Genomic DNA, 20453 nt, shown 5'->3' with positions numbered 1-20453 from the left:
GTTTAATTTTAGACGAGTTTCCTTAACTAAAACATATAATAATTATATTTTTTAGCTCACATATTTAATTTAAATAAACCGGCAAATTCAAATGTTTGCGAACAGTGTGAATGGCAAAACCAGACATGCAACACTGTCACGTTGCCAGACAGCAGAAATTGTATTCGGATGGCAGTTGCGATTCGGTCGCTTGCCAACACTGCACAATGCCGAGTCAGCTGCTCACAGTTAAGTGAAACAATTTTACTCACATTTTAACACTTACCAAATCCGTGCAATAATATTAGGCAATTTATTACAAAACCAACGTGCAATATTCATCAATTAGCAACAATAAAAGCTGAGCCGGTAATAGTGTAATGTTCTGGAAAGCACCCTTTGGTCAATAAAATGCCAACACTTTGTTTGTTGTTATCCCCTGTTGTTGCCAAGGAAACGAAAAACCCAAACACAACAAGTTACGTCGCAGCTCGGTCGATCTTCTGTGTGTGTGAGCGCCACACTTCCTTCCGGTCTAATTTTTATACCAAATGAAGGACATCTTACATACAGGCAACGAAAATAAATTTTCTTTATATTTTTTTAAAATTTTCTAAAATAAAATGACCAAAAAGTGCAAATAAGTTCTTTTTGAAATGCAAATTATTGGCCAGGATACCGAGAGAAGGCCTGGATGATACTATACATTTAATATGGTAAGTGCTAGAAAAATCCATTGGGCTAATTTTAGTAACCCACGCTCTGTCCATTCGCCCACTCGCAGGTGGCAAAATTTCACATTTATGTCGAAAAAAAAATTTCAAATGAAAAACTTTCAAGCAACCGTGAACTGCCGCTAACAAAGATCAAAAGCACATAACTTTTTCCATTTTGCCAGCATTACTAGCGTTTGTAGCATTTGTGGCACAGTAAATGAGTTTTCATTGAACGGGAAAATGAGAAAATTACACCAACTCACTTACTCCTCGACTTTTCCAGCGCAGGACAGTTTTGTAAAGCTCCATATTTAGAGGCAATTAAGACGAGTCCTATCCGCGGACACACAAACCAACCAACCCCCATATCCAGGTACAATTTTATAGCAGCAAGGCAGCGCATACTTATGTATGTGTATGTGTATATGACACAGCCAGCCGCGTGCACCTTCGCATCCAAGTGGCGTGTGCGAGACTCTTACGGCTGCCATGGCCGGTTGCACATTACAACGTGCGCGGTTCCGAACCGAACGACCACCAGGTGTAAAACAAGCATCTCGGTGCATGTTTCCGCTTTACTGCCCCGCACCATGTTTTGCTTGACTGCCTGGGCCGAAAGTGAGGCGGTGCGGGGGCGGACTGGGTCGGCACATGCCAAGCGAACGCACCCATAATATCTGTCAGAGCAATTGACGACTGAGGCCTGTTGTAATAACTGTCAACAATACATACGCTCATCATCAGAGAGCATAGTTTCGACATGCTTATTGTGATCTGAGCTTGTTAATTTGCAACACGAAGCTGCACTTGTGCCTTGGCTCAGGTCAAGCCTGTTGCCATTCAGCTAACTCCAAATTAACTATTTAAATTAGTTTGCAACATATTTGGTTAAATATCCATAGAAACAGTAGTACGTATAAAAAAAATGCTGGCCACAGTTTGCCCACAGCCATGATGCTGACTGCGTCTCTGGCAACACTCTTGACCGCATTTTTGCAGCTAACCTCCTGCTGAAGTAGAGCGGATGCTCCCAATTTTAACTAATTAGTTCAAAGGACAGTTGTCGAGTAACGTGTTCTTCCGTGTGACATATGATAATATTTATAAATTACAAACGAAATTAAATTTTTGGGGGAGTATTTTGTTGTTGCAGGTTTTTGAGTTGAAACATATTCCAATCAACTTTATTTCAACAAACCTAATGTAAAACTGTACATGCCATTATTTGAAGCACATACTAAAAGGTAGTCTAACGTAAACTCAAATAAACGTTGACAAAAGTGAAATGCGATTCATAGGTGAAAAATATTTATTATGATACAAATGCAAATTATGCACAAATATGATTATTTCCTTTGTATATGACAAAACCAGTTTGAAACCTGTTTCATCTATCAAGAATCAAGTTAAAACAAAAATTCCCTTCAACATCTCGTCATACTCTCTGCATAATCAAGTCTATCGACGAGTGTTATAAGATTGATGGGGTAACGTTAAAAATATAAGACGGCGCTAGAAAATTATTGATTTTTTAAAATGGAAAGCGATGAAATACGTGCGAGTACCTCTATTTTTGTAATTTTTAAGCATATGTATATCTTTTATAACTTTGTATAGAGAAGAGGATGAGACAGTTTTTGATCTCCTCTGTACATGTCCAGCTCTATGCAAAACTCTATTTCGTTTCTCGCAACCTTTTCCCTAGCGGATCTTTCGGATCTAACTTTTAGCATTGGCCCAAACACATTACAGATTTTATTTATGCCTGAGTATTGATTATCATTTTAATCATTAGGGCCAAAGAGGGGAAATCAGTCCACTGCGCTATAACAATGGACCAATATTGGTCTAAGTGATTCGACGGTAAGCTGCCTTCTGCGGTTACCTAGCCGAAAAAATAAATTAGTTAGGTGTGCATAAAAAGGTTTTTAGAACTGCTTACAAGGCATATTCTGGGCGTATACTCTCGACTAGTGTATAACGGATAAATGTTATTGACAAAATGTGTTTAGTGGCCTGTTTAGTATTAACAAACTTTTAAGTTGGCTGGCTCGAGATCAATGATGATCATAACGATCAACAACAACAAGGTGTAAACACTTAGATTGAGCAGGTTGGTTATGCTAGCTTTGTCGATTTTTCGCTGCTTATAATTCTCAAGTGGTTATAGCTTCGGACTGAGGACAAGTCCCTGCAAATCTAGAGTCAGTTGCAAAGTGTGGCCGGCCCAAGGTTTAACTAATATATTATTAAAAGTTTGTCCAACTTGTAAGTCAATCTCTTGATAGATACTATAGTCGAACTTCATTCAAACTATCATAAAAAACAAAAGCAAAACTTGAAGCAGTTTCTGATGCTCCTTTATGGCGACTCCGGTTATATTCAAATTCAATTGCGACAACTGGCAGCTGTTTCAAGCCTTGCATTTTTCTATATAGGATACATTTTTCTAAGCCTTGTCGAGGATATGCTGTCTTCCTTGCAACCCAGTCGAAACTTAACTGAACCGAACAAATGTTACCTTTTGGGTAAAAGCGTCACGCTGACTGAGCCACCAACTAACTCTTCCTATACCGACACAGCTGTCACTGGGCATTTAGGACCTTGACGTAAATGCATTTCCAAGGGGGTAGGAGAGGCTCAGCGCCAAAAAGTATCCTGAAACTGCAGTCCTCGTTGGCAGGCCATTTGCGTAGCGTAGTTTGGGCCGTGCCTAAACGCATTTCTGTCTCGCTTGTGCAGCTGATTGTGTGTATTCTAAACACACCACCACTACTGAAAAACGCAGCAGCATATTGACCAACTCTATTAGCAATTAACTACCCCCTACGCCCCTCCGTTGGCACTTGAGCTCGAGCAGGCCACCTGCCCGACAATAATAGCAGCCTGAATATGATTCGTGCTGTAGTTGCACATTTACGCTCGTAGCAAGCACAGCAAACGGCAGCACCACTACATACAACAACTGCAACAACGAGAACAGTATCGAAAAGTGAAAGATCCCCCGCAGAGGTAGTCAATGGAACCAAAGCTTACAGAAATATAGCAAACGGTTGGTAAAGTAAGAAACAAATTCGAGAACAACAACAAAAAAATGCTAAACTTATTTGATCAATAATTTGTCGTGGCGCGTCCTTAGTGATTCGATATCAGTATTAGTGTGTGTGTGTTCTGCCCTTATGTGTGCACACATGCACATGTGAATAGTGTGTGTGTGTTACTCTCAAGCTGAATTTTTTACAAGTTAAATTTATGAACTTGTCCGCATGGCTTTACCATTTGATTTGTATACTAATGCCCAGGCACCTTGTATTTCCTGGAGGGCAACGCATTAACCGTCTACTTGCAACACAACTTGCCGCCAGGGCAGCCCCACTCCAACCCAGTCATACCCCAGCACACCCCGTTAAATGACGCTCAATTGCCGCTGACTTCGTTTATTGTTTATAAACAACAACTTAGACTACAAGTTCGACTATATGACGTATGCCGGGTCGTCGTTGTCGTCGGCGCCCTATTACCTCAACTACATCACTACTTCTATGCAGTCCCAGTCCCAATCCTGCTCAAATTCCTGGTTGCCGTCTCCTGTCTGGACACTCCACTGGCTGGGCTTGCGTTGCCAGCGGCGTTTCGGCAAATATTATTTACATTAAACCGGTTGCCCAGTGAACAACTGTGGGCCAAAGGGAAAACACAAAGATGTGCCAGAGAGCGTGACTTTGAGTGAGAAATTCATAAATGCAGTTTGTGCAATAACAGATGTAAATGTAAAATTCAATAAAAAATATAGAAAAATCAATTAGATAAAGGTATTTGCAATAAATAAGTGTGGTGTAATAAGCAGATGCGTTTGACATAATATAATTGGCGCGGAGCTAAAGTGAATAAAAAAGAGCGGCTGCCTTCGGCACGCCGAAGATTAAATACCCTTGTGGACATATGGCTAACGAATCTGCTAAAAACTGTTCCTCTTAATTGCTGAATTTTGTAAAAATGTCTTGAAATTGAAAAGTTTTCAAAACAAAATCTTATTTGACCGATTCTTCCTATAGAGCATATGATATGACAGGTAGTATTTCAACATTTCCTATAGAGCATATATGATATGACAGGAAGTAGTTCATCACTAACAAAATACATATGTTGCTGCATAGTGAAAATAGTAAATTCCAAGACATCTTGAAAATTAATAAATAAAATGTATACAAAAATTAATTTTATTCCGAGCATTCGTATGGGATCTTGACAAAAAGCTAGTTCACTCCGGGCAATTCCAACAAATGTATTGCTTGGTCATATCGATTTGGCTTTTTATACTTATCAAGAATTCGCGATTTGAGACAATATTTAATGTCTCAATAGTATGCTCTAGAAAGGTTTAAAAGGTAATAAAAAATGGAAAAAAAAATCCCATTATATTCTACTTCTTATACTTCTTATAAAAAGACGTACTAAGGAAACGGATGCATATTTTATAATAAAATGAATATAAGCACGAAAATTGCTGGACTTGGGAATAGTCTTAAACCAGCCCGAAAGAATGCTAATAGAAAAACCTATTTACATGTAATAATTAATAATGGTGCGAGCGAGCCTTGAGAAAATATACATATAAAAGTTTTTGGCCATATTTGGGATTGTTAATACGAATGAAGAACATACATATATGTATGCCTTAATAACACACATACATATACATTTTTATACAAAGAATAAATAAAGAGGTCTCTAAGTACAGTGTAATTAGTTCATGCCACCTACTCATACGCCCACCTACCTGAAAGGCATGCTACAAATGATATCTAGCGCCTAAAAGATGCCACTAAAACATGCGAAAACCAAAATGGCGTCTTTCTGTTCGATAATAAAAACGAACGGAAATTTGTGCTGTATGCGGGCTACAGTTGTTGCTGTTGTTGTTGTTTCAAGCCGAAAAGAAGAACAAAACGTCGAGCAAATCAAAGTATGAAGAAAATACCTGTGAAATGTTTAATTTCATAGCAACGCCCCATCAGAAGCAGTCAACCCCCAAAAGCAAGTAGGCAAGCAACAATATTATCAAGAGAGAGAATATCAACAAAAACAACAACTACAACAAGATATCCCAAATGTATAGCACATCATATAGTAAGAGGCATTTGTATGGCATTTGATTTTGGGTGGAGGCAAATTGGGTTTCTAATTTTAGCGACGCTATTTTATTTTATACTTTGTAGCGTTACAATGAGTACAATAAAATAAAAATTTTCACTTTCGTTGCAGCTGTTAGGAACTTAAGTAACTGAATACATTTAAGCACCGCAATTGCCTTACACCGAGCGAGTGAGAGAGGGAGAGAGAAAAAGAGAGAGGACGCGAGTGAGAGAAGGAGATCAACTGCTGTCTAGTCAACGAATTTCGCATCGAAAGTGCAAAAATCTGGCCTTTTACTTTAACCAAGCGACTTGTAGAATAAAAACATTTTACAAATACAATTAAGACCTAGATTGTAGAGCATTAAGCAAATGAAATGAGCACACGCTTGGCAACCCAGCGCCAGTTCATCATCACGACGAGCGCCGCCGTTGAAGCCGCCACAGTAGATGCCAGTCAACCAGATCCCAAGGAACAGCAGCAGCTTGTGCCTAAAGCCTCTGGCGATGTGCTGACCATAGAGCCGAGGACACCCGCAACACCGAATCATGCTGAAGAGTTTGAATTCTGCACCGAGGATGGAGTTGTTGTGGCTGCCACTTTGGAGGATGTCATCACACAGGTTGCCATCTTTTCTCTCTACATCTCATATAAAATCAACCACTTTACGATGGCTTTCATTGATTCTGTTATTGTTTCAGAATTGCCAGCTCTTGCAAAAGAAACTAAGAGACGGCATTGACGATGACACCACAACGACCACCGATCAATTGGAGGTCATTCGCGTAGTGCTGCCCATGGATACCAGTGACTCGAGCCAGGAAGCACACCTTCATGCCCATGTTCATGCCGTTAATAATGTCAGCAGCAGCGAGCCCGGAGCCACAGGCACAACCAACAGCACAACCACCATACACACATTGCCGGGCCTGAGTGCCATCAAGAGTGGCGTCGATCTAGCGCAACAAGTAGCCAATGGCCAATTGACCGTGGTGCAGGCCACCGAGGATGATGAGGGCACACCGTTCATCACGGTAACGGGTAAGTCGAAGTCAAATTTGATATCTAATGACACAATGTCATTGTTTCATAAGTAATTCATTCTGAATATAAAGTTGTAAGTTATACATTTTAATTCTTGCCAAAAGGCAAGTCATAGACAGGACTATAAATTCGCCCCTCACAACTCTAAAACAATGTAAAAATCCGTAAAAAGCCATCGCAAAAGCTGTAATAAATGGAAATTGAGACACCGACGAATAACTTGCTTTCACATAACTAATGAGCTGTATATCAATAGAAGAATTAGCTCAAATCTCGATGTTCTTTCATTCTACTGCTCTCACGACATCAACGGTTGTGAGTTCTTGTTGTTGTTCTATAAAAGAAACTAAACCGTTTTTTGGTAAAGCTGATTATGCACATTTAGCGAATAATACTGTTCAATTTGAATTTTTTATACCCTTTTAGAGGGTTTTATAGTTCTGTCATTATATGTGTAACACTTAGCAAGAGCCATCTCCGGCCCCATAAAATACATATATTCTTGATCAGCCCTAATCCATATAGCTCCATTTGTTTTCTATAGGAACGACCAGTCGAAAAATTGGTTGTGTGAACAAATTTCTTGTTTATCAATTTATATTGACCATACCCGGCATTTACTAGTTTCAAAATGCTGCTTATATATATGAGCCTAATCTAATTAAGATCGGATTACTATATTATTATATTAAATTGGAAGTATAGGTCGTAAATTGAGTTTCTGTATGACAAAATATTTTGTTATCCAAGATTATTTGTATTAAACTCAGCATTTAAAGCTGGAAAGGTATTATAAAAATATGTAAACTAATTCAATTTTATTTAAATAATATTAATAAAAAATTTAATATTAATTTTAAACCTTTGGCTTGTCATATAGTTTCGTAATTTGTATGAAGCAATTCAACTATTATTCATTGATTGGCCGTTCTACTAAATATTCCACGATGTACAAATTTTCATTTGCAAGAAACGGGCTTATTTTGACCTCTACCCAAAATTGGTATCTACCAAATAAAAATAATGCTTAAGTAAACGGAATGGTTTAGTTAATACTACTTAGTTATTTCTTTAAGTTGCGCTTCGGCAGTTTTCTGAAAAAACGGCTTGGTTTCAGATTCGGTTCAAATAAAAAAAGTAGTTGAAATTCCAGGTTCGGTTTAAAACAGCAGTATACGATTTTTCCGGGCTCTGTTCAAAACAGCCTTGCAGTATAAGAGTTTATTTTAAAAATTTAACAATCGATAGCCGTATGCATATGTTTTTATATGATAAGTTTTCGTCCAGCGCCTTTAACGTATCACATAATTGGTATTTTGTTTACAAAACAATCAGAAAATCCTATTAAATTAAAAAAAATCCAGAAAGTGCCACAAACACATACATTTTACAAAAACGTAATATCCCAGATATGTAAATATGTTTGGCATTAATATGTATCCAGTGGCACCCAGTTTTTAATTGTTACAGATACGTATTTATTATAGTTAAAAAAGCGAAAATTTGCCTGGCTTTGGGCGAGCGAGAAAAATGCGCGCAAACGCTGGCGGTTTATCGCGTATGCTCACACTTGCAGAGTCGTGCGAAATCAAAGCGAAAAAAATCCAGGAAACAAACAGCAAACGGCAAAAGTCGCGCCTTTGTAAACAAACATAATCACAGGATCAGCATGTTGTCCCCGGGGGAGCGGAGCGGGTAGGGCCATGGAACCAGCTAAATCCCTGTGCGTTTTAAACGTTTGCTTGATATCACAATTAAAGCGACTTAATTTGAAAACTGAAACGAGCAGAGATGAGCGGGTAAGAAGAGCCCAGCAAATACACTGATAGACACCGACAGACAGATAGACGCACAGACTCAACAGTCACCCCGTTGCGGATGATAGACGTACCTGTGCAGAGGTAGCCTTAACAACAGGACACAGCACCAGTTGCGGCACGTGCAACACAAAGTAACGAAAAGTGTGGCAAAGTGCAGCTGTGTTTTCAAGGGGAGTGAATTGGGAGCGATACCCTACACACGTACACATAATTATTATATTCCACTTCAGCGCTACACAATGAATTAATCGAGATTACACTTGGTGAGCACTATCTATAGGGCAGGATCACACGCTGCCGACTGCGATTGCGACTGCGGCTGCGAACAGCGAACTGCACAAGGAGGGGGGCGCCGAAAACTAGAACTGTTTGTCCATGATACTTGATTTTATTAGCGCAAATTACCACCACCAGCGAAGCTAACAACAAATACGGCAAGTAATCACAACAAATTGAGGTGGGATGAAAATCAGAAAGGGAATGGGATGTCAGAGCAGGGGGTCAGGAGGACAGAAGCGCGAGCACCCTTCGCTCGGCGACTCATTAATAACCGCCCGCTGTGTATTAATACTACTTATGCCCTATAATAGGGTATGTCGACTCTGTTATTATAAATTCAATCATTCAGATATAACAGAAAATATCCTAAATGCATATAAAGTTTTACTGCGAAAGAGTATACAGACTTCGACGTTTCAATAATCGGGTTCTCTTTGTATTGCTTCACTTCCACGCACTGTGAGGAATATTTGACAAATTGAAGGTGGACTACGGCCCAACTTCAACACAATACTCGAAGATTAAATAGGGAGAACACTATCTGCCGCCCCCGCTCCATTCAGCTGTCCTTAAACTTACCTCTCTCTCGCATAATGGGAATGTTTCAATTGATACGATTTGGTGGGGTGCTCATCAAATCGACGATGCAGAAAAAGCTTAAAATTTAATAAAGGCAACAACTAAATATGGAACGCTGAAAACTCAATCCTTACCAGCTAACTATAGAGGAGTTTAACTAAGGCACCCAAGTGGTTGTACGTTAGCTGACTGTCCGGGAAAATCAGCATATGCCGGGCTTCTTTTAATTGGGTAAACAGCGAAGTTTTCTAGATCGCAATCATTTTCAAAGGCAAATCGCACTTCATATAGAATCGCGTGCTATCTCAGGAGCGAATCGAAGGCAACGTTTGAAGCTGTATAAAGCGTTCTGAATTCAATCTGCCAGACCCTTTTCCAAGCAAGGTGCAGTCTGTTTACAAAAGGTTAAATTGTTGTTGTTGATTCGACTGCAGCAGATGCACGGATAAACTGTGAGCATAGCACAACAATTGTTGGGGATGAGGCGCCCTGCACTTGTCGGCTATCCTGGCAATGAATTTTCATTTGCAAGCATATAGAAAGTTTACTTATTTCCATGGAATGCACAGGAGAGTTTCAATATTTATGAAGCATATTTTTTTTGTTATCTTGCTGTCGAAAAGATGTGGATCTGACCAATCCTTTATTATTATTAACCTAGCAATTAAGATTATTTTACATAAACTTATTTCTAACTAGGAGATACTCTGTACTCAGCCAAGTAAATATTCGTATGGATCATATTTAAATGCAGTTTATGAATTAAGTAGATCGTCTCCAAATATGCACTTTCAGGAATTCATAAATAAATAATAATTATAAGTATATATGAACCGATTATATGTTTCGTTTGAGGTCGATACAAATATTTTAAATTGTAAAAATAAAAATAACGAGAAAGAAAGGCTATCTTCGGCACGCCGAAGATTTAATACCCTTACGGACCCAACCTTTAAAAAATGCTCATATTACATCTAAGTATCTAAGAAGCACAGGGAAAATAGTTAATGCCGAGTATGGTTAAAGTACCTTGAAAATCAAAAAGTTTTCCATACAAGAACCTACTTTTCGACCGATCGTTCCTATGGCAGCTATATGATATAGTAGTCCGATGTAAGTAAGATTTTGCATAAATGTAGGGACCATAGTGAAATTTATAAATGGCGAGTTTGGTCAAACAAAAAAGATTTCCATACAACAATTTAATTTTCGACCGTTCGTTTCTTTGGCAGCTGTATGATTTAGTGGTCCGATGTTTATAGGATTTTGCATATATATGAGGGGCATAGTAAAACTAATAAATGCCGAGTTTGGTCAAGATATCGTGATAGACAAAAAAGTTGTTCATACAAGAGCCTACTTTTCGACCGATAGTTCCTATGGCATCTATATGATATAGTGGTCCAATCCAGCTTTTATTCCCTATTTTACCAAATTTGTATAGTATAGATTTTAATTGAATAAATTAGTTGCATAAAGCTCCTATCTTAATTCTCCTCTGATCCCTATCTTCTGTATTTGTGGACTGTAATGAAAAAATGTAAAAATGTGATTCTTTCTTAAGTTTCGAAGACAATGTTAACACACAAAAATAAACAGACTGTTATAATATAGTAAAATTATTAAGTCGAAATGTGTACAATATGGTAACCAAAAGCATGTTGATTGGTCAAATTGAATTATGGCTAGGAAAACGTTTTTATCGGTCTAAATGGGATTCTGCACGATCATAAATATATATACGTTGATAGATAACATAGTTTAGTTGATCTTAGTACAAAATTTGCGAAATAACCGCAACTTCAAGGTAATAAGTGGTTCAGTCAGAAGCCACAAAGTTACTTTTCATTTGACTTTGCCGTGCTAACCCCAGATATGTCTAATAAGGTTCAAAGGTTTAAAGTCTAAACGAGTCGATGTACCTCAGGCTTCATACTCAAACATATGTATTCCCATGCTAGCATCCACAGATCCACATTCAAACAAATGCAATGGACACCCACTGAGTACAACTGGCCGCGTGTGTATTTCATAAAGGACCAGAATTAATATCCGAAATATTTGTTTGAATTCAGGAAAGACTGAATTAACACAACGATGCCCGGAGAAAAATATGTGAAAAAATACCACGCATGCACGCAGTGGCAAAGTGGCAGGCATATGTGTTATCTTCAACAAGAGCCCACCCAACAGCCCACCTACTGCCCCTGTCCACGGCGAAGAAAAGCGCGTGCCGGCAGCAAACGTTTTGGTTGGCCAGCGCCAGGGCATGCAGCATCCGCTGGGGGTTGTTGAGAAAGCGTGTAACTGCACTTGTGTGTGTGAGCTAGACGTGTGAGTGTGTGCGTGACAGTAAGTGAGAGAGAGAGAGAGTTGTTGATGTCCTAGCAACCACCAGGCTGTGTGACTGCGATAGGGTAGGCGGTTGGTGGCAGCTCTGCGCCCGAATGATTGGCTGCGTTGCCTTGACGCCGACGTTGCCACATGCCGCACTCCTGCTAGCAGTTGCTGTCTCACTTGCACCAGCAGCATCTTTGGGCTGCTCTCGACACTTGTTCAGATCCCAGAAAATGCGACTTTGAGCCCGGAATTAGCTGGCGCCGCTTGAAAAATAAAACGCTGCCACTGCCGTCTCCAGCTCTAGCTCCAATCCCGAAGGCTAAGGGTTTGAGTTGGATTATTTGCTACGGCGACTACATTGCCTGCTGCCAGGGGTGGCTGTGGACGGGAGGCGCAAATCATAACAACGCAGCATCAAACCAAGCACCCACCCATCCACGGAGCCACCAACGACACCACCACCGCTGTAATTTAATTCGTTGCTGCGCCGCCGCCGTCATCGCCGTCGTCATCATTATTTTTCGGAGGCATATTGCTAGGATAACATTTGATTTTGAGTTCAGTTGTAATTCTACCGTGCATACGTTCTGGTTGCTCTTGCTCCGTTGCTACGTCACAACGTTGCCAAGTCGTATTTCCGCCATTACATCGCCCGGGGGCCACCCACCGCACACTGTTCACAGCAGCAGCAGCGACAGCAGCAGCAAGTTGTGCGGGCTTTTTCAAATTTTCACTTTCACTTTTCCTTGCCACTGTGAAACAGTTGCCCAAAGCAACCGGGCGACAACATCTCGGCTTACAATCAGTGGAATCTGCACAGCCCGCTTGCGCTTCCGGACATGTGACTGCTGCAGCAGCTGTTCAGGGACCCGTAACATACGTACCAACTTTGGCGCCACAGTTTACTCATTTGCGAGCTGCCCACTCGAGAATTAAAACTAAACGAATGCATTCGCGATTCGACTTCGACTGCCAGACGCGTCACCAACAGCAAAAACACCTGCACCATCATCATCATCAGCAGCAACAGCAGCAGCAGCAGCACCAGAACCCGCACCAGCAGCAGCACCAATACCATCATCTACCCGAGTTGGATATCACGCCATCGCCGCCGATTACTGCCGCCGCTGCCGCCTACACGAATCTCTTGGAGAAGTGCCGCTGTAAGCTGCAGCCACAGCACCACCATCACCAACAGCAGCAGCCACTAGCTCAACATCACCACCAGTTGCTGCCGCAGCATCAGCACCAGCAACAGTTGCCAGTGGCGGCGACAGCACCTACACTAGCGCCGCTGCCAGCCGCCCAGCTGCAGTTGCAACTGCACCATCATCATCATCACCATCACCACCAGACGTTTGTGGCCACCGCCAGTGCTGTTAACTACAGCAGCTGTACGGCAATTGGTGCCGCTGCCGCCTCCTCCGCGACATCCTCAAGCTCAGCAGCAACTACTGCAATGTATCACCACCACCACCACCGGCGTCACAACAATTTGTCCTATTGCGGTGGTAAATATTTTGCATAGCCAACAATTTCAGTTCGAATCCTATCAATGGCTTTTAATTGACGCTCTGTTTACACTCTCCTTCGTGAGTGTGAGTACGGGGGTGTTAGTGTGTGTGCTTGTGTTTATGTGTGCCAAGTTTGGGCCATCAAACAAAAGTGTCAAGTGTCTTACTCATGCATCATTGGCCGTGCTGTAAAACTTCAATTAAATGGAGTTAAGCGGCTGTCAGATGTATGTACATGTATCGGTCTATCCAAAAAAGTCGTAGACTTGATAAATAGCTAAATTTGATAGTTTAGGGAAATGTTATCTAACATCATATTTCTCTGAAATTTTTTCAAAAATAAAGATAAAAAATATTTTGACAATGTTTAAAAATAATATCAACTATTTATTTTTTCAAACTCTATTTAATATTTGACTTACCGTGTAGAAAAAAACATATAATTTTATATTAAACAGAAAGCCAATATCAACATTTCCTAATTGACGTCCGATTTTCTTGTCTCTCTGTTTCCTCAATATATGATCAAATTCTGATAGATCAGTATAAATATATTTAAATTTCAATATTTATTTCTAATGCCAACTTTGGTAGATGGCGAGAAGCACTTTTGGAACAACTTAGTCCCAAAGATCTTAATTGAACTCTCTATGAGCCAGTGCTATTTATAAGTTAGTTTATAACTAAAACTAAAATTTGTGATCAAATTGCAATATCCATTAAATAGTTTTCGAGTTGATCAGTATCCCATTTGTCGAATTATAAATGATCTTGCGTTTTCGAGAACCCATATATAACAATACTGGTAAAGTTCCCTATTAGGAGATAACCTGAACTCAGTGCCAAGTTTATTCTAGCATCCCATACTATAGGAAATACAAATGTTATTAGCTTCGATTTTTATAGTCCGATCATTACTTAATTTTCAAGGCTAAAATATGACACTAGACTGTCCAAGTCGCAAGGCTCTGCCTTTAAAAATTAGGTAATTCTAATTTTGCAGGGAACTGGGGGAGGGACCCGATAAATAATTCTGATCTTTATATTCTATACGAGTGATATTTAAACAACCATGTTTCAAAATCGATTTTGATCGATATTATGAAAATGGGAAAAGATATAGAAAAAATAATGTTTTAAGAGATGGGCAGATGAACACGGCTTTATCGACTCAGCTTGTCATCCTGATCAAAAATATATATACTCACGGGGTTGTTACATACAATTACACTAAAATATAATGCCGATATTACGTATTTTAAATGGGGTATAACAAGTAGGCGAGGTCTAGCCGGGAGTGCGCCACTAGCAGATGCCGATCTGCTGTAACACAAACATTCCTACTTGCTTCTATACATACATACATAAAGACACACACAAACACACACAAATACACATACACACAAGCTCACAACTTAGGCTATAGGTTATTCTTATTCAAATTAGATGTGTTTTGTCCGATCTTTATATAATTTACAGGGTATATAAAACACTTAAGTGTGGGTAAATACCAAAACCTGAGAATATAAACTCCAAAAATGTGTTTTTCCAATTTTGCAAGGAACGAGGAAAGGTATCCAAAGGGTTAAATATTGTGTACCTGTGTATACTATACCAGAGTCAACTCACCAAATTTGGTATTTTTTAAAAGCTTCTAGATAGTTTTGAAAAACATGATTTGGATTTCGATTCTTATTGGTTTCGAAGAATTCAAAGAGACTCGTACTGCGCGGACATTAGGACTACCTTTTGTCAGGAAGTTAGCTCTTCGATACTAGGTAATATATGTATATACACGCGGTCTGAGATGCCTCGTTCTGCCTGTTACATGCATTTATCTATGTAAAATGGGCTTATGATCAAAATTGAGCTTTCTGGTTTTACAAGCACTAACAGAGCTCTTCAGGACTAGTTTTTAGACAAAACTTATAGTTTGTCAGCAATGTTCACTTTTGCCCAGTATACATGTAACACTTTTTTAAGTTCGTCCATGATTTATTGTAGCCTGCTCCAAAAGGCATGCTTTATATAGTTTTCAGTTGAAAATACAACTCAAGCTAAGCTTGAATATTTTTTACTTAATACGCATGTAAATTGCAAACTTGTAGAAAGTAATTTTTTTAGATCGAAATTATTAAAACTGTCTGATGTAGACAGCAATTTCGTATAGTCAGTTATTTTTAAATGTCAAAATATTTTTAAATGACGAAATACAATATATCGCTTATCTTTTAATTATTTTTTTTTTGACTGATTAATTCGCCCAAAAATATTTGTGTCTCATATTTGTGTTGTTGCCTTTCAGTTTCCGGTCAGGAGCAAAACTATCAAGTGCAATATGTTGACTCGGAGCTGTATCATAGCAATTCCAGCCAAACACAAATGTAAGTTCATCAGCATGGGCAGCATGGCCTCACTGTTTAATATTTTGGCTGTCCACAGGACGTATCCGTTCTGTCCGGTGGGCGACTACCAGAGCAATGGCCAGACATACTACTCAACCTCGGCAGCCACTGGTAACTATACAACCACAACGGCAGGGAGCACAGCGAATGCACACTCCACGACGCTGCCGTACCTGGTTCCAGTGGACGATACCCTGCTGTTGAATGGGTCCTCGCAATCACACAGCCGAGACTCACCGCACAGCCTGACGGTGAGTAAAAAACGACAGTTCAGTGAGCCGGTGACATGGACTAACCATTTGGCTTCAATGTAGCATGAGGTATCCTACATACAGGAGGCGCAGAGCACACCGCAAACGCCCACCTCCACAACAACCACCAATTCAGCCAGCGGCGGCAGCATCGGCAACGGGGTCGATGGGGCGTCGCCCGATAGTGACCAGAGCGCCATGGCCACCAGCAACAAAATTGCCTCGGCAACGGTGAGTAATAGGGGATCTGTTTTTGCCATTAGTAAGAGCATGGTGGGTCCGTCATGCTCTGCCCAAGAGCAGCAGTAGCAGCGGCAATGGCAGCGGCTGCGGTAGCAACAGCAGTAGCAGCGTTGCTAACATCTCTCTCGCACGCTTGTAGATTAAGTGGCTGTCGCGCAACTACGAGACGGCCGATGGAGTCAGTCTGCCACGCTCTACGCTTTACAACCACTACATGCAGCACTGCAACGAGCAGAAGCTGGAACCGGTAAATGCAGCCAGCTTCGGCAAGCTGATACGCTCTGTGTTCTCCGGTCTGCGCACACGTCGCCTGGGCACACGCGGAAACTCAAAGTACCACTATTATGGCATTCGCATCAAGCCGGGATCGCTACTAATCCATCAGTCCATGGAGGATAAATCGTTGCAGGGCTATGGCACCCCGCCTGGCAATGGAACCATTACCAACGTCAGCAGCAGCAACGCCACCCAGCTGGCCAGCTCAAATGGTAGCAATGGAATGACGCCATCTTCTGGCCAACGTAATGCTGGCACCAAGAAGCACAATTTCAAGCCGGAAACCTACGAGGCATGCATACAGGTAGGCAATGCGTGAATTCTCAGATCCGGTTCTAAGCATTATTCATTCTTCTTACTTATCTCGCTTGTAGTACATTGGCGACGGTGCTGGCGCAATGCCAGTCTTTCCGCCCATCGAACTGAGCCACAGCTTTCACAGTGAACTCACTCTGGATGATGTGGACACGTTCCGTGCCCTTTACCGTGAGCACTGCGAATCATTTTTGGATGCTGTGCTCAATCTGGAGTTTGGCACTGTCGAATTTTTGCTGCGTGACTTTTGGCGCACCTCGGACAACAACAATCTGGACGAGTGCGAGGAGGAGAAGTACTTGAGCAAGACAAAGCTGTATCTGTTGTGCCACTGCGCAGAAGTGCAAAAGTTTGTTCGCGAGGTGAGTATTAGAACAACTGAATATAGAAACCGGACATCTTATAACAGACAATAAATACAAATGCATATTACAGTGATTATTAACGGGAATAGCAAATTATGCTTTCATATTTAAGCTTATTATACCCTTGTAGACTGTACTATAATTTTGTCCAGAATTGTATGACGTATAGAAGGAGGCATCTCCGACCCCGTAACGTATATATATTATTGATCAGCATCAACAGTCGTGATTGGTATCCGTCTGATTGTTTTGATGCAAACTTGTCTCTGTTTTCTTATGCGTATAAAGCAAATTAACCATAACCGATACTCCGATATTTGTATAACCGTATATTTAAGCAGTATTAATCGATTTTTTAATGCTATCTTCAAACAGGTGGACTATCAGTTCTACCAGAACACAGTAGACGTCATAATACCAGATGTACTCCGCTCGATACCCAATGCACTAACACAAGCAATTCGCAACTTTGCAAAGAACCTGGAGCTGTGGCTGTGCGAAAGTATGCTGGGCGTGCCGGAGCAGCTGTCGCAGATTAAGACTAGCGCTGTTTCGGCCTTTTGCCAGACACTGCGTCGCTACACATCTCTTAATCATCTGGCACAGGCGGCACGCGCTGTGCTTCAGAACGGTGCGCAAATATCCCAAATGCTCAATGATCTTAATCGCGTGGACTTTCACAACGTACAGGTGCGTCGATTAAATGCAGATGATCCTTCAATGATCGCAATTAAACAAAAACGTAAATTCACTATGTTACAGGAGCAAGCCGCCTGGGTAAGCCAATGCGCACCAGCTGTGGTTCAGCGTCTGGAGAACGATTTTAAGGCGGCACTGCAGCAGCAAAGCTCATTAGAGCAGTGGGCCAGCTGGCTGCAGCTTGTCGTCGAATCCGCGATGGAGGAGTACACAGGCAAGCCAAGTTACGCGCGAGCCGCACGTCAGTTTCTGCTTAAATGGAGCTTCTACAGCTCCATGATCATAAGAGACTTGACACTACGGTCCGCGTCGAGCTTCGGCAGCTTTCACCTAATACGCCTGCTGTTCGATGAATACATGTTCTATCTGGTGGAGCACAAGATAGCCGAGGCGCAGCAGAAGACGGCCATAGCGGTCATTTGTGAGCGCATGGTAAGCACCAAAGCACCTACTAACGAGAGTGCCATCTATTAACTGTCAACCTTTGATCAGAAGAAAGAAATGGACTTTGAATTCGAGTGTCAGTTCGCCTACATAACCAGCGATGGGGAACAACAAACAACGGCTAGCTCGGTCAGTGAAGCTGGTGCAGTAGCTGCTGCTGCAAGTGCCACCAGCGCGGGCAACGAAGCCAAGCGTCTGAAGCAGGAATGAGTGGTATGCAGTGCTACACAAGCGAATAGCCTGGCTTTCTATGTATCGAGTAATCATAGAATTTATGTTAACTGAAATTATTCGGCTATACCTAATCGATTTGCACTATCTCCCATTCAAAAGGTCCGTTTCACCTGTGCATTTAAAAGTCAAAGGTGTGTGTATGTATTCGTGTATTAGGTTTTAGCTTAAGTTCTTCTCAACTGTAAACATAATCAGTTAGCTTTTAGGCATATGTATGTTTGTCTATATGCAAGCAGATTAAATATTATTATATATTTAAAGAATTGCCCCCACATTCAAGTAAAGAACCGTCCAAGCAGCAAGCTAGTCACGCCCTTGCAGCGTTGGCCTTGTCTGATCTGATTATGTATTAATGGGATACACCTTAGTTTAAGTACATGTTCATTAGTATTTGTGAACTTAGCGTCTAACTAAACTATGATATTTGTGTTTAACTTTAAGAAAAAGCTATTTGTCACATCAGTTTTGTCTGGTTTCAACGAAAATTGTACAGCATAGTGCTCGGCGCATACATGCACAACGAAAAGGCACACACACACATTTGCATATGCATGTGTGTAGGTACGCACAAATCATCAAAAACATCTACCATATGCACTGATTGCAGAACTGTATAGATTAGTTAAGGAAACGAAAAGATCTTGCTGGAACGGCTTGCTCAATGGAAAACTATGTTAAGTAAACTACAGGCCTTAAATGTGCAAATATCAACACTCAATTTTTAAAAACAATACATTTTACTGCATACCTACGTACATGTGTTTGTATCTGAAAAAAAATAAACACACATTTATACACATATATGCATATATATATTTAAACTGCAACTGAACATTTGTATGGAAATTCCTGAAGCATATACAAAGAAAGAAGTACAGAGAAATATTTTAACAGAGGCACCCAAGAAAGTATTTTATGCCATTTTAGGTATTTATTCTAGCAAGAAAACCTTTTGTAAGCCATTCAACTAGAATTAGTTAAGCGCAGGAGATACAAAGTAAGAAACTCAAAGAAATCTAGTCTTAGAAGGAATATCGCTTGCAAACGAGAAAACAAGAACATTTTGCATACGGCAACGTCCGAATTGTAAAAAATCAAATCACAACCAATCAAAATGAAGTCTTACATGACTGTCAATATATAAGCCAGTATATTATTCCTATTGTGCTAATGCTCTCAAAATTTTAAATCTGTATGTTTCCCAATATTGTTGTATGACCTATCTTTAAGAACTGAGTTTTACAATATCACTGCGCAATAAAAAACTCAACGTCATTACGTTTACACAAGCTGTATTCCTGGCCGATTTTGTGGTACAGTTTTAATAGAGACCCGAAATCGGACCAGTAAGCTTTACGATTGCTTTCTAAGCAAAATTGTTCGAAACAAAAGAAATTATACAAAATCTATTGCTCAAACTGCAAATACTAAGCTGAAATCTTGAGCTTTATTGGTTGTAAAAGCAAAAAAATAAATGAAACGAAAACATAATGGAATACCAATTCAAATCGAATCTACCTATTTATAAATGTGAAATAAAGATGTCTTAAAAGAAAAAAAACTTATTTATTTCTTTCAAAGGGTGTGCTAGCCTTTTATACTTGCGATGTATGTATATATGTAATGTTTGTAATTGTATTATGATATTTCTCAACCTCTTACTACACGAATTCCAGACCATTCCAGCTTGAGAGCAATATAATTACCTATCCATTACAGTAAAAGTAGGAACTCTTATTTCCAAAATATAATATTACCAAACTAATAGTTTATTACAGTCCGTTTTCAAAGGAAGCAAGTGACATCTATCTTAG

General features: G+C 40.3%; 1 protein-coding gene across 1 annotated transcript; it reads left to right on the top strand.

The window, feature by feature from the left end:
- Positions 1 to 222: 222 nt before the first annotated feature.
- On the top strand, positions 223 to 20130 carry Rfx. Its single transcript, XM_064687534.1, has 11 exons — positions 223 to 695; positions 5961 to 6453; positions 6533 to 6872; positions 15713 to 15791; positions 15850 to 16063; positions 16127 to 16294; positions 16446 to 16886; positions 16957 to 17259; positions 17638 to 17952; positions 18025 to 18393; positions 18454 to 20130. Exons 2-11 carry the CDS (start codon positions 6208 to 6210, stop codon positions 18613 to 18615), a joined length of 2637 nt encoding a protein of 878 aa, XP_064543604.1. The 5' UTR covers positions 223 to 695; positions 5961 to 6207; the 3' UTR covers positions 18616 to 20130.
- The last annotated feature ends 323 nt before the right edge of the window (positions 20131 to 20453 follow it).

The sequence above is a fragment of the Drosophila montana genome, unplaced genomic scaffold (assembly GCF_035044405.1).
Source record: "Drosophila montana isolate Dmon_TW-CO22-7 unplaced genomic scaffold, ASM3504440v1 contig_1083_1, whole genome shotgun sequence".
NCBI lineage: Eukaryota > Metazoa > Arthropoda > Insecta > Diptera > Drosophilidae > Drosophila > Drosophila montana.
This window is presented reverse-complemented; position numbering and strand designations above follow the sequence as displayed.

Excerpts from the sequence above, each read along its gene's own strand:
- Rfx (XM_064687534.1), top strand. The coding sequence starts at position 6,208 with ATGAGCACACGCTTGGCAACCCAGCGCCAGTTCATCATCACGACGAGC. Across the intron at positions 6,454-6,532 it reads TGGAGGATGTCATCACACAG|AATTGCCAGCTCTTGCAAAA; the intron begins GTTGCCATCTTT and ends TTATTGTTTCAG. Across the intron at positions 15,792-15,849 it reads AATTCCAGCCAAACACAAAT|GACGTATCCGTTCTGTCCGG; the intron begins GTAAGTTCATCA and ends GGCTGTCCACAG.